Here is a 15,078-nt window from a genome sequence, read left to right on the forward strand (position 1 = left end):
GGCCTCATAAGTCAGTTTGTCTTTGTTGTTCTGGAGCTGGAGGGAGTTGTCCTTAGGTGTGTCTTGTTCATAGGAAGATAAAAGTCATTACTATTGTTATTTTCATTATTATGAGTGAATATAGTAAACAAAATAGAAATGTACCTTAAAACACATTCCACCTTTTTTTGTCTATCAAGTCTTAAATTTAAAATTCCCTGCCCTTCCCTCCATTTGCTGCAGCTGTAGGAAGTCCCATTACAATCCAGTATTTGTCAATGTACATTACAAAGAGCAAAGAGGGGCTGCCTCCATTTGCTGCAGCTGTAGGAAGGCCAGTATTTGTCAATGTACATTACAAAGAGCAAAGAGGGGCTTAGAGAGAGGAGTACGAGTCATCATTTCACTTCTTAGCATGCATTTATTTGTGATTTCAGGAATATTTAATCATCTTGTACTCCACAGAATTTTAGCGTTTTTGAGGTTGGAAAAGACCTCCAAGATTATTGAGTCCAGCCATTAACCCAGTGCTGGCTCCTAGCCTGTGTCCTTGAGGGCCACATCTACATGTCTTTTAAATGCCTCTAGGAATGGTGACTCAGCCACTTCCCTGAGCTGTCTGTTGCAATGCTTGTCCACCTTTCAGCAAAGATTGTTTTCCTGACATCCAATCTAAACCTCCCCTGGTGAAATCTGAAGCTGTTTCCTCTTGTCCTGTCTCTTGTTATTTTGAAGTAGAGCCCCGTCCTTCTCCTTTCACACAGTTGTAGAGAGTGAGAAGGGCTCTCTTGAGCCTCCCTTTCTGGACTTGACATCTGCAGCTCCCCCAGCTGTTCCTCAGACCGGTGCTCCAGACCCTTCCCCAGCTCCACTGCCCTTCCTGGGCTCGCTGCAGCCCCTCAGTGACTTTCTTTAGCGAGGGGCCCAGAACGGGACACAGCACTCAAGGTGTGGCCTTACCAAGTCCAGGGGGACAATCCCTGCCCTGCTCCTGCTGGCCACACTATTGCTGATCCAGGCCAGGATGCCCTTGTCCTTCTTGGCCGCCTGGGCACAGCTGGCTCGCGTTCAGTCACTGTCACCAGCCACTCCCAGGTCCTTTTCCACCAGGCAATTTTCCTTACACTCTTCCCCAGCCTGTGGCACTGCCTGGGGTCGTTAGGACCCAGGAGCAGGACCCAGCACTTACCCTTACTGATCCTCATGATCCCCATTGATCCAGCTTGGCCAGATCTCTTTGCAGAGCCTTTCTATGTTCTTTATAAAGAATTTTACTTATTTTTGTTGAAACCTGTTATAGGTATTGATACCCTGTTAGGAGATGCAGAAGGTAACTGTAGTTATTCAGATACTAATGAAACTCAAGATTAAAGAATCGAACATCATCATGAATGTCTGCTCACATTGCCTGGTTTACTTTTTATACTCAGTTACTAATTTTCACTTTGAAAACTGGTTTACATTTTACACTGTTTTAATCTTTTACTACAGAATACTGGCATGCATTATAAAGATGTAATATTAGAATATACATCGTAAATGTATATTCTAATCAAATCCTTGGAGTAATAGTTGTAGTCAGAATTTGACAGTGTGAAAAAGGGTGCTTTATACCAGGCAACTTGTGAAACTAAAATTTGGAGTTTTCTAGATTCTTATGTTCTTACTACAGTGTGCTTTTTTGGAAACAAATCCATTTTCAGATAAATCACAATTTTATTTTTACTCTGGAAAAAGAGCAGTGGGATGGAAAGATGATGTTAAAAATTTGTGCAGTTATCTACATATCAGTACCCCTGTTATTTGTATCTCTAACTTTGCTGTTTGCCATGTTGCTGAAAGGAGGAAAAAAATGAAATAATTTTGCATTTTTCATCTCTGCACTCTGCTAGTAATAACTTAGGTTAGATATGTCTGTTCTCTGTGCTGTCAGTAACCTGGTCTCTTATGGTTTTTTGGTTTTTTTTCCTTGAAGGTTTGGAAGACTCCCACTACTCCTTCTAATTGGTGTATGCGTTTAACCCTAAATTGTGCATTATGGCAGACAAATTAACAAGAATTGCTATAGTCAACCATGACAAATGTAAGCCAAAGAAATGTCGTCAGGAATGCAAGAAGAGTTGTCCCGTGGTTCGAATGGGTAAGAGATACAATGTAACAAGGTGTTGAAGCAATTGGAGACCTTTTAAATCAGTTCTACTCGAAGGAATGAGCTTTTTATAACTGATAGATTTTTGTGTATCATTCAAGCTTTTTTTTTACAAAACCTTTAGAAATATCACTAAAAGCATGAACACTTTTTAGTAATAGTGACACTTTTCAAGCCTTTGGGTAATATGAAGCTTCAGTGAACGTTCATCAGTTACAAGTTCCTCTGTGGAATTTAGCAGGCAGGAATTCTGATTCACCAGAAACTTTACTGATCTTATCTTAATTTTTTTTCACCAGGAAAACTTTGCATAGAGGTCACATCACAGAGCAAAATAGCATGGATTTCAGAAACACTTTGTATTGGTTGTGGTATTTGCATCAAGGTAAAAATTAAACTGCTTTATTTAAAGTGCTAATTTTTCCTTATTTTTCTATTATATTTAGCAATGCATATTGTAACTTCAAAAAGCAGTTTTCTGTCCTTTACTAATCAGACCAAATTAACTTACTGATTATAGAAAGTGAAGAAATGTGTCACTTGACTGAACTGGTTGGGTTGCAAGGTGTGGGTTTTGTTTGTGGCTTTGTTTTTGCTTGGCTTTGTTTGGGTTTTTTGTTTGTGTCTGTAGACAATTAGCAGAAAGATTTCTTTGAGAAAGGTGGAGAATATATGCAGTGTGCCTTATTTGTGTTGTAGTCTTGACAGTCTAAATTGCAGACTACTAATTTGAAAAATGTGGTACAGAACTTCCTTGGTAGGTTGACCATGTAAAGGAAATTTGGTAGAGGTCCATTTAAAAATGTAAATGCACAGCTGGGTGCAGTACAAAACATAGACTTTTGTTAATAAAATGTGTGCACTAATAATCTATAATTTATTTCAATTCCAGAAATGTCCTTTTGGAGCCTTGTCAATTGTTAACTTACCTAGCAACCTGGAGAAAGAAACAACACATAGATACTGTGCCAATGCCTTCAAACTTCACAGGTATTTTATTTTTCTAATATCAAAGAGACAAAGAATCCAAGTTTTTGATACTATAAACATAGTGCACATCAAAGTGTTCTTAGTTCTTACCCAGTAGCTTCCTTTTAGAATGTTAATTACATTTTTCTTATTAAAAAGTATTATAATGAAATAAACTAGTGTTCGGATTATTTTACAGAATCCCTGTTTAAAAACAGACTACCCTTAGGTATTTCTTATGCTCTTCTATTTTTAAGAAATTTGATATGATTTGGGTTAGATATTTGCAAATTAACAGAGGCTGTAATAATCAAAAGGTCTGAAAATGGGTGGCAACATTTACTTGCCCAATAAATGCTGGTGTGTGGTGGCATAAATATAACACAAAGTTATCAATGTTTTGTACAGGTTGCCTATCCCTCGTCCAGGTGAAGTACTGGGATTGGTTGGAACCAATGGTATTGGAAAATCAACTGCCTTGAAAATTTTAGCAGGGAAACAGAAGCCAAATCTTGGAAAATATGATGTATGTATCAGCAATAAAATAGAGTTAGCATTTTAGATAGCTGTTTATTTTTTTTGACTGAATGTTTGTATCTGTGAATGTGATAGATTTGTGGGGATGTTGGCACTTTGACTATTGACAGCCAGTGGCCTACTCCACACAGGACCAGTAGTAGGTTATTGCTAACAAGGGCCTTCTTGCAAACTGTATATCTCTCAAGAAAGATAAGGGTACTAATTGTAATTGTAACTCACAAAAAATAAAAATCAGAGGTAGGTTTCTTGAAGTGACACTTACGGGCTTGGGGTGGTTTTAATACCAGTCTTTAAAAAATGTCATGTTTTTCTCCCTGCATAATTTACGTGTTCCCATCAGGGATTTCCATTGCCCAAGTATTGAAGTTTCTTATAAGTTATCTTTGTTTTTATCTGAACAGCTCAAATGCCTATGAGCACTTACCATGTATCCTTGGACTGTCTTGGGCATTTTTATCTTTGATTCTTTTGAGGATTTCTCATAAAGTATGTTGTTACTGTAAGTTGTGGTTGAAGGTATTTCCCACTGTACAATTGAATACTGAGCTCTGAAAAATGCTTAGTTTCTTCGTGTTGCTAGTTACTTGGCAATAAGACTTTTTGACAACCAGACTTAAAAAAACTAGTAATCTGCTGGTATTCATAATCCATTGTCCTATGTGTTTACTCCAAGTCAAACTGCAGCCAGTGAGCAAAATACTTTACAAGGGCTTCTTTACCTAGCACTACTCCAAAGAGTGAATACATTAGAGAAAAGGCATAAATAATAACTATTAGGACTCCTCTTATCAGTATTTCACATGTTACTTTCTTACCTTCAGATTGCACGGGGACAGTTGAATTCTGGTGCACATTTTTGTCCTTCAAGAAGCACTTGTAAGAACAAGTGTGTGGACACTTTCTTCAGCAGTTTCTTTGCCTGAAAGAGTAAAGTTTTAAAAAACTGTTTATTCATGGCTGCTAGCTAAAGCTGCAAAGAAATAGTCATTTCCCAGCTACATTTTACATTCTCTTTCAAGTTTTGTTTATATTATTTTGTGGACTTCTTGTTTCAGGTGGTAGTATTGCAGAAATAGCAAAACTTTTGACTTTCTGAATGTGTACTTAATTGAATTACCATGCTTCCAAAATCAGACTTTGCTGTGAAGGAGCCATATCAGTATGACCACAGAAACACGTGGTATGAATTGAATCTTCCATGTTGCTTCTGCTCCAAAACTGATGAAGCATTTCCTCTGTGTATTTGCTTGGTTTGGAAATATGACTGTGTCAGTCTGATTCCATACTGTTTATCATCAAAGTAATTAACTCAGCACCCCTCAGAGTAGTACAGTGTGCAAGGGGGGACTTTTTCCTGGGCGATTGCTCTGAACAGTTCTTTTTATTTTCAATTTGTCATTTTTCCTTTGGTTTTTTTTTTTTTCCCTTCTGTTTCCTTGGAAATGTTTGCTAGAAGCAGAGAAAATTACCAGATTTGTTGCATCTTCTGTGCTAGTTTGTGCTTTTATCATTCCAGTCCTTTTCCTTTGGATTAGCTGTATCAGATAGCTAATAAGTGGTTACACTAATCCATGCTGTCATTTTTCCCATGAAGTTGTTTCGGTTCAGTAGCTTCTTAGCTGTGCAAATTTTTTTTTGAAGGTTAGTGAAACCTGGAAAAAGGAGGTCTCTAAACTTTGTTTTTAGAATGCTTTTGTGGATTTTTTGGTGTGTTCTCTTTAAAGCATATTCTATTTGCCTTATTGATTGGAATTTGAAATTAGGGTTTCTTATTATGTTTTTAAATGGTATAAGTAAACCCAGGCTTTAATTTTGTCACAGGATCCACCTGACTGGCAAGAAATTTTGACTTACTTCCGAGGATCTGAATTACAGAATTATTTTACCAAGATCCTGGAAGATGACCTTAAAGCTATCATTAAACCTCAGTACGTGGACCAGATCCCTAAAGCTGCAAAGGTGAGACATTTCAGCTGGGAGCTTCTTCTGTAGTACTTCCTATGTGTTTAAAGGTTTTATTTAGCAACATAATTCAGAACTGTTTGAAATTTTTAATGTTGGTTGGGTTTTTTATTGTTTATCATGCAGGGAACAGTGGGATCAATTCTGGATAGAAAGGATGAAACTAAGACACAAACTGTTGTATGTCAGCAGCTTGGTAAGTAATTTTGTACAGTCAAATTTTAAAGCATTTGAGAAGCTCATATTTACTGAAACAATCAAATTACCATAATATGATAGAACCTGTAAATTATACCAACTCAAAGATACAAAAAGTAAAGGTGCTTTAGTGTAAAGCCCAGGCCATGCTGTAATATAAATAACACAAATAATACTTTCTGGTGGCAGACTAGTTGATGCCTTCTAGTTCACAGATTCTAATGCAGTTTCTATTTCATAGTAGAAAGTGCTTATTTTTAAATCTGGAAAAATTCCACTTAACATCTGCTGTTCTTGCTTGCTCACAAATGTGGCAAAATCTGAGCATCCCCCTTTTTACACTGCATGTAAAAAATGTTATCCTGATGTACCACACTCCCTCCAAAAGCTTGTATGTATCTAATTTTAGTGGGAATAACACTGACTCCTGAGATTAATACAATTAATAAGAACATCTGCATCGTCCAGCCCTAGTAATGTTTTGTAGGTGTTTTGTATTTAGTTGTTACTAAATTTAGTTGTTGCTAAATTCACAATGGGATTGTTTTTGGTAGAACTGGGTAGTGAAGGTGGGGCTGCCATTGTGTCACCAAGAATGTGGGCTTTGAGTCCCACTTAATTTATTAGTGACACAGCCTATTCTTGAAATGTGTTCATTAAGCTGCTTAGAAAATACCTGCTTCACCCATCTCCTGTAAGATTTGAGGAACTTGATTTTCCTGAAAATCAGAACTCTCCAGCCAAGTCTGACAAGAAGCACTTTCAGAACTAGTATGGTTTCTTTTTAGGGCCAGAAATCTCTACCAGAGTGGTGGAAGAAGAAATAGAAATGTAATCCTTTGTGATAAGAAGCAGCCATGCAGCTAATGCTGCAGAGAAGCCATAGCTTGCTATGACTTGGTATTAGCAGTATGAAACTGATGCTGTATAAAGTGAATACTTGTTCTCCTTCTGTTTTCTTTCCCTCTCTGTAGAATGTTTGCTATGTTTATACATGTTTCTGTAGGTAATAAAAATATGGATTGTTGTGTTGGTTATCACATACCTAAAATTAATCACTTATTTGCAGACTTAACACACCTGAAAGAAAGAAATGTTGAGGACCTTTCAGGAGGAGAACTTCAGAGATTTGCTTGTGCAGTTGTTTGCATTCAGAAGGCTGATATGTATGTTTAATTTACTTCTGTTACACATTGCTTCTAATAATCTGTCTCAGAATATGGTCCTCAAATTTACACTTATTCTTAACAATAATATTTTGTTTGAAATTTTGACGTATATTTAAAAATTATTTAATAATGTTAAAAATTATTTTTAAAAATATTGCCAGCTCGTCAGCTGAAAGCCATTTTTACTTCATGTGTTATCTCTGGATTCTGTATACTTCTATTTACCCAAGTGGAAATAGCTGATTTCAGAAGCCAGTGTTAGATATCAGCATCACAACCTCATAACCTCTCCCTAACCCCTCCTAAATGGATCCTGTTGGACAGCACACTTCCCTTAGCCTCTCTGAATGAGAAAGGTACAGCTGCTTCCCCACCTCTTAGGACTTGAGTCCCTCCTCTCCTGTCTTGCAAGCAGGAAATTACTGTCTAATCTTTGTTGTTTCCTGACTCCTTGGGACCAAGAAAGCAAGATCAGAAGAGTTACAGGGTTTTGGTTTTTCTTGCTTTCATGAATTTTTAATTGGTTGGTTTTGTTCTGCTTGGGCTGCTGTTTTTTGGTTGGTTAGTGTGAATTTCAAGTAGGTTTCCTTGTTCAGTTTTCTCTTTTTGGAAAATGTCCTTCCAGGCTTCTAAAGTATTTTTGCACTTTTTAGTTCATATTAAATTTAGGGTAACTCAGAGTGAGTGCATGGGAATCCTAACTGTTGATTCTTGTAACTTTTGATAACTTTGTCATAACTTTTGGGAAAGTAATACTTAACTCACTTTCAAGTGGCAGTCTACAGAGAACAAAAGCAGGTGTGCACAATTCTCAGTTTTTGTCTCCCTTTCTCGGTTTAATGATTATTTTTTATTTCCATGTACTTAATGATTGAAATGTTATTATTATGCTTGAATAAGTAGAAAGCTTGCATTCACTAAGACTTCACTCTTCCTTTTGGGATTAGCTTCATGTTTGATGAACCTTCCAGCTACTTGGATGTCAAGCAGCGCTTGAAGGCTGCCATTACTATTCGGTCCCTCATAAACCCTGACAGGTAAATACAAGCTTCAGATGATTTGCCAGACTGTAGTAATGCATGACTGCTTACAGAGGGAAGAAACATCCAGTCCATCCCCTCAGAAGAGTTCACTTCTCAGTATGGTACACTAACAGATGTTTCAGATATTCCAAATCAGTAATATTCTATTCTTTTGCATTTTGGAAACTTATTTCCTGTAGTTTCTTGTCCTGTTTCAGAATTTTGTAATAAGGATGGGAAAATATTCATGGTTATGTTTCACCTGAATATTGCTGTCTCATCCCTTTCTCACAAAGATTTTTATTTTCTTAAAATGTGCTAAATATTTTTCACTCAATCAACATCCTTCCACTAATGTACATAAAGAAGCTTCCAGTTCACACTGAAGATGGACTTTAAATTTATCATTCTGGAGTTTATTGACAGTTTAAAAAATGCCTGTGAAAGGTTTGAACTCTCTCCTTTTTTAGTATAAAGTGAAGAAACAATATTAACTAAAAATCATGTTGATAGCTCTTGTTTATGCAAGACTAGAGTAAGAAAAAAAGAAAGATGTTTTGCATTGAGGTAAAAAAGCATCTCTCTGGCTTTGTTTTTCAGGTACATTATTGTTGTAGAGCATGATCTAAGTGTGTTAGATTATCTCTCTGACTTTATCTGCTGCCTGTATGGTGTGCCAAGTGCTTATGGTGTTGTTACCATGCCTTTCAGCGTAAGAGAAGGTAATTCTTGCTATGCTTCTCTTCATAAAGTTCCCCAAAAAAGACAGGACAAAATGCCAGTTTTCTGCTATATAAACGTCCTCTTCCTGTTACAGTTCAGCAATGAAAGAACTTTGTTTTTTTGCAGAATTTCTGTATTACATGATACTTAATTTGTAACTCAACCCAAAAGCCTTCATTTTCACTCGCTATGGACATAATTTTGATACTTGCAGGTGTTTTGTAAACAGTGGAGTTACACAAACGACCCTGTAAGTAGTAGAGAAAGGGCAGGAGAGAGGTTGCACAGTACAGAGGTACGTAGTGTTCAACTGAATTGACCCCACTTGTAGTACTGAGACTCAGTAAAAACTGGCTTTGAGAGAGTGAGCCTAACAGCAGGAGTTCCTTTAAACTCCACACACATCACTAACTGTGGGTTTTCAGGAAGAGCTGCTCCAGCCATTCTGTAGTTTAGTAAGGCTCTTCTGAATGAAGATTCAATTTGCAGTGTGCCTTAAAAGAGGAGGTCTTGTTGCTTCTTTTAACATAGCATTAAAAATCCAGCATTCTCATTATCTGGAATGAATTTGCTGCCAGGAATTGAAATTCATCTTGTTTTACTTTGTTGCAGACCTATTTTAATGATCTTTTTTCCTCCCATCACAGGCATAAATATTTTCCTAGATGGCTATGTTCCAACAGAAAATCTAAGGTTTCGAGATGCATCTCTGGTATTTAAAGTAGCTGAGACAGCTAACGAAGAAGAGGTTAAAAAGATGTGTATGTACAAATATCCAGGAATGAAAAAAAAGATGGGAGAATTTGAACTATCCATAGTAGCTGGAGAATTCACTGATTCTGAAATTATGGTGATGTTAGGGGAAAATGGTAAGTGCAGTTTGTGTTGGAAACTGCTTCTCCAGCCCTGAATATGCTCCTAAAGCTCTTCTTCATTTTGGGAGCCCAGCTTCAAAATTACTATGTTTGAAACATGTTGAGCTGCTTGTTTCCTAGTGAAGATATCACAGCATGATTCCCCTGACTAGGAAGAATGTGAAGTTAATGAGTGTTAACAGTGCCACTGTGTTTGTTACCTACTGTTTTAAAACCTTAGGTGGCAGTTTTAAGATACCTCTTAGTGCTGCCTAGTGCTGGAAGATCATACAGGGATTCTCGAAACAGTCTAATTTTAAAATGTATTCTTTATTAAATAGTATTAGTTGTTGTTGTATCAGTGACTTGTTAGAGGTCTAAATTACTAAAAAGTGATTAATGTGTAACTTGTACTTTATTTTATTTTAGGAACTGGCAAAACAACATTTATCCGAATGCTTGCAGGAAGACTTACACCCGATGAAGGAGGTAATTTGTTACACCCAAGCTGAAACCTATTCTAAGGATACTGGAAATTCTCTTATTTACATTATTAATTTTGTCTTTTTATAGGTGAGGTCCCAGTCCTAAATGTCAGCTACAAACCACAGAAAATCAGCCCGAAATCTACGGTACGTTTCAGCCTTATTTATTAAGTATTGTGTTTGCTACAAAACACACAGATAGAAATTACTTTGTGCCTATTTTATATCTGTATCTATTTAGATTTTTTTTTTTAATTCTGTTTCTGCTCATTTTCTTGTGGAGCATAAAACTGAATGGCAACATTTTCCTTTTGCTAGGGAAGTGTCCGTCAGCTGCTGCATGAGAAGATCAGAGATGCCTATACACACCCCCAGTTTGTAACTGACGTGATGAAACCTCTTCAGATAGAAAACATCATTGACCAGGAGGTACTAATTGCTTGAATCAACATCCTCACTGTCTTAACTCTCAACCTGTACGTGAACTAAGCATGGCCTTGTTTCCCCCTGCCCCACCAGGTTCAGACACTGTCTGGTGGCGAGTTGCAGCGAGTGGCGTTAGCTCTTTGTCTGGGTAAACCTGCAGATGTGTATCTGATTGACGAGCCCTCAGCATATCTGGACTCTGAACAGCGTCTGATGGCTGCCAGAGTCATTAAACGGTGAGCGCACGTGCTGGGCAAGGAACTGAAATTTGCAGTAGTATTACACTGAATTCACATTACTCTCTCTTCTTTTCTTCTTTCCCCTCATTTCAGTTTCATTCTCCATGCTAAAAAAACAGCTTTTGTGGTAGAACATGATTTTATCATGGCTACATATCTTGCTGATCGTGTGATTGTTTTTGATGGCATTCCTTCCAAGAACACACTGGCAAACAGGTAAGAGGTTCGTTGGGATTACTAAGCAAGATTGTCATACCTGCCTGTGGAAATTAAAGCTGCATCCAGGACTGTCCTGAGGGTTCTGACTTTTTTTTTGAATCATGGAACAGAAAATGGGATTCATCCTTACCTACAGGCTGCCTAAACCAGAGTTGGGGCAAGTTTGAGGAACATAACCAAACCCTCAAAACAGACCAGCCTTAAGCAACTGCATGATGGCTAAATAACTATCAGAAGAGATCAAGGAATGAAAAAAGTACCAACTGTAAACTACCCTTCTGAAAATAACTTTCAGGTGCATTAGAAGAAAGCAGTATCTGTATGCAGATGTATGTATAGATATATATATATACACATATATATGTGTGTGTGTATATATATATATATGTGGTACCTCTGTGCAGATGTAGTGAAGGGCAAGTCTTGATGTCAGCATGCATTTTGCATTGTTTTATTCTTTCAGAGCTCTCCCTTTTGGTATCTACTTCTGTTCCTGTAAATAATTTCATGTAGATTACAGAGACTTTTTGATGAGCAGCCTTATCAGAAAACAGGCTTTTAGAACAGTGAGTACTTGGCACAAGCTAGATGAAGTAAACACATTGGTCTGCCATGGCAATCCCCTCCTACCCTGGTGGTATTCCTTCCAAGAACACATCTGTTGGAATTCAAAAACCACAATCATTCACGGATATTGAAAAAGTTATGTAATTATCTTTGTTAGGTTTTACTTGTGGTGCAAGTGTTGGGTCTTTGTTTTCTTGAATGTAAATAAGTGTGCCAGCACACACATGTAGATACAAAATAAAAATAAAGAAAAGGTCATAGCTGGAAGCCACAATGAGATACTACTCTCATCTTTCAGCAGCATTAGAGACAGGGATTGACTAAAAATGTAGCATGTTGTGCTATGTCAAATACAGCTCATATTTGCATTTCCAGACCTGAGTGAGCTCAGGATGGAGATAAGAGTTGCTTGTAATCATAGGATATAAAACTTCTGAAAATACAGCTAAAATATTTTTCTGTCTCAACAGTCCACAGACTCTTTTGGCTGGAATGAATAAGTTTTTATCTCAGCTTGAAATCACTTTTAGAAGAGACCCCAACAATTACAGACCAAGAATAAACAAACTCAATTCCATCAAGGTAAGAGAGGAGCACCTTTGCAGTACAGGAGCCATGACTGTTTGATACAAAACCAGATTTTAAAATATGGAACAAAAAGAAGATTAACAGGGTAGTTCTGCTGTGCTGGAAAAACAGCATGTGAAACTGGTAAGAGTAATAAGGGAAACAGAAAGGAGTTTAGATAAGTGTATTTTATTTCAGTTATGTTCAAGTCTGCCAAAGACTGCTTCAAGTAATGGCGACCTTTTTTCTTTTCCCAAGGATGTGGAACAAAAGAAGAGTGGAAACTACTTCTTCCTGGATGACTAAATATTGAGTCCCAGCATCTTTTAAACTGGCATCTAGACATGCATATTGGAATCTAAACAGCTGTGATGAAATGGCTCAGATCAGGTTTTAGAACAATGAATCTTTTGGAGCTTAAAATCTCTTGCTGCATTTAACATCTGAGATAGTAGCAGTAAACATCCTAGTCTGAGTAAAACTGCCACTTTCTATATTTTGGTGACACAGCCCTATTTTCAGTGTAATAATTTCAAAATAGACCACCTTGAAATTGTGCAAATGGGTCTCCTGATTTTTCAAAATTGAAGGGAGGTTTTCAGTTCAATATATCCTACTCATGTACCAAGTACTGACTGAACTTCCTCATTTTAAAATAAATCTTTGAAGCTGTTTTCTGTATAAGATGGAAGTTTACTAAGAATGTCATGCTACAAGAGCGACTCCTCTTTTAAAAAGGTTGACTCTCTGGCTGAGGGTTTCAAAAATAAAATACCAACCTAACTTGTGACACTGCAGAATTTCTTCAGTTACTAATTCAGAAGTGTGTATGTTTATATGATGTCACACACCCTTTTCCCACACTGAAGGTAGCTACACCTTTTTTTAATCATCTGTCCCTGTGCATGTTCTCAGACCTAGTGAGCTGAAAATAAGCAGTGAAATAATCCTAAAGAATATGAACATTCTTTCCATTTATCCAACTCACTCTTCCATTAAGTTTTTGTATGGCTAAGATGCAGGAATTACTTTTTCATAAAGTAAAAAGCTTTGATCCTTACTATGACAAAAAAAAAAAAAAATTAAAGAAACCTTTTAAAAACTTACTTCCCTTGACAATAAGGTCCTTCAGGGAACCAGAAGGAAAATTTAAATATTCCTGCTTACTTAAGCAGACACGTAAAAAACAACTTTCAGCTGTGTCTTAAAAGGAAGGAAGGGTATTTTCCATTCAACAGTTTTCTTCCTTCATTGGCATGTGAAAAACATGATGAGAAAACATGGCTTTGTTCCTTGTTTAAATTTTTGCCTCAGAAGCTACAGAAAGGAGTGGAGGTAATTTGTGGGTTTTTGCCATTCTGTGCGTTAGCAACATGGTTATTTCATGACCTTGGCAGTACTGAGCATTCCATACAGACTGCCTCCCTCTGTCTTGGGACAGCAATGCACCTGTACTACAGCAGCAGAGGGGCTCTCTGAAGAAGTGCAGGTGCTGAGTACAGCCTTACACAACTGCACTGGTCAGACAAAAACTTCCAAAGGCTGACTAAACTTGTTCTCCTCTGCACAGCGTAACTCCCTTTGCACTGGAGTTGTGCAGTCTTCTCTGAATCAGTTGTAATAAGGATAAAATAAAGATGTGGTTCAGCTGTGTCACAGATGATTCTGTGCTGGATATTACATATATTAACAAGAGGAGCCTGCAGTCTAAAACATCTTGCCACAGGCCAGAGATTGGGCCAATCAGTCTACTACTACTCCTTCAGCAGAGAGGAAACCAGACTTACTTGATCAGCATCAGAGAAGATACAGCTACACCTTCCCATCCTTCACTGTCCTCGAGTAGCAAGGCACTGTAGGCCCAGGTGAAAGAAGTTGTTTATAAATGCACATTCTAAAAGCATATCCCTCCCAGTTACAGCCATGCCTCTCTTCCCCAGTGTTTCCCAACAGATTTCTGTAAGGAAGTATTACTTCTGGCTTCATTCTTGCAACAAAACATGTGATGAACTACCTGCTCTAGGACAAAATGATAAGTCCAGTGACTGCTGCACAAATTTGGGATAGAGCTAGAGTTTAAAATTCACCAGTAAACTCAACAAGTGGCCTTCTATGATTTGAAATACACAGAGAATCACAATGGTAACAACTAAATCCTTCAGTGCTTGCTTCATTCCCAACCTGAAAAAGTGAAGATTGCCTCTTTTGAAATCCTGAATGAAAAAGTATTTAGATTAAAAAAAGAAAAATCAAAAAGCCTCCAGCATGACTCCTACCCCTATGAACAAAGACTCCAAATGGCTTCTTTTTGTTTGCTGCCTGCCATATGCTGTTCATCATTTGCTGCTTACTACAATTAGCCCTTTAAGAACAACATTTCATTTAATGCCATTGCAACAGGTTTAAATACATACATATAATTTAGAAAGCAAGTGAAAAGACAAAACATTTATTTCAATTAGGGTTTTATACATAGCATGCATCTGAAAACAAATTCTTTATCATATAACTATCACTCTGGTTTCTGCACCAAGGGTGTACAATCTCAGACACAATGAATGGGTACCGTCACCTACACTACTGTATACAGAGATATAAAAATATACACAACAGTTCAATTTTACAGAGCAACAGAGCTGAGTGAATACTGTGCACACTGCACTCTCCGAGCCTGGACAGCTGAACATCCAGACTGCAAAGGCAACAGGAACACTGCGGAGATCGTAACTGGGCTCAGAAGAAACAGCATCAGAACTCTGACACAGTGTAAAAATATAAGGCAGAAGCCACTTTCTTCTGAATTGTAGGGAAGAGCAGAGCACACTGAGACTCCATTCTTGCTTTTAAAAGTAGTTCCAGCAAGGAGTTGTACATGCAAAACATCAACAGTGCAACAACAAAAGAATACTGAACAGTAGCTCAATCGTACAAACTTAAAAAAATGTAACATGTACTTTATGCATCTCCTCACAAAATATCTAGGATTTGTCAGTGCATTAGTGTTAAAGTG

The 15,078-nt window shown here is 37.4% G+C and overlaps 1 protein-coding gene across 1 annotated transcript; it reads left to right on the forward strand.

Moving 5' to 3' along the window:
- Positions 1–1,954: 1,954 nt before the first annotated feature.
- On the forward strand, positions 1,955–12,858 carry ABCE1 (ATP binding cassette subfamily E member 1). Its single transcript, XM_041412176.1, has 17 exons — positions 1,955–2,119; positions 2,428–2,513; positions 3,021–3,118; positions 3,506–3,623; positions 5,459–5,596; positions 5,726–5,795; positions 6,867–6,963; positions 7,914–8,003; positions 8,589–8,710; positions 9,359–9,580; positions 9,995–10,054; positions 10,139–10,197; positions 10,369–10,479; positions 10,570–10,712; positions 10,809–10,931; positions 11,972–12,083; positions 12,327–12,858. The coding sequence occupies exons 1-17, from the start codon at positions 2,017–2,019 to the stop codon at positions 12,372–12,374; spliced, it is 1,800 nt and encodes a 599-aa protein (XP_041268110.1). The 5' UTR covers positions 1,955–2,016; the 3' UTR covers positions 12,375–12,858.
- The last annotated feature ends 2,220 nt before the right edge of the window (positions 12,859–15,078 follow it).

Source organism: Onychostruthus taczanowskii, unplaced genomic scaffold, assembly GCF_017590055.1.
Source record: "Onychostruthus taczanowskii isolate IOZ18803 unplaced genomic scaffold, ASM1759005v1 scaffold38, whole genome shotgun sequence".
NCBI classification, from domain to species: domain Eukaryota; kingdom Metazoa; phylum Chordata; class Aves; order Passeriformes; family Passeridae; genus Onychostruthus; species Onychostruthus taczanowskii.

Coding starts and splice junctions, on each gene's coding strand:
- ABCE1 (XM_041412176.1), top strand. CDS start 2,017: ATGGCAGACAAATTAACAAGAATTGCTATAGTCAACCATGACAAATGT. Junction 5,597..5,725: donor AGATCCCTAAAGCTGCAAAG/GTGAGACATTTC, acceptor TTTATCATGCAG/GGAACAGTGGGATCAATTCT. Junction 8,711..9,358: donor GCCTTTCAGCGTAAGAGAAG/GTAATTCTTGCT, acceptor CTCCCATCACAG/GCATAAATATTTTCCTAGAT.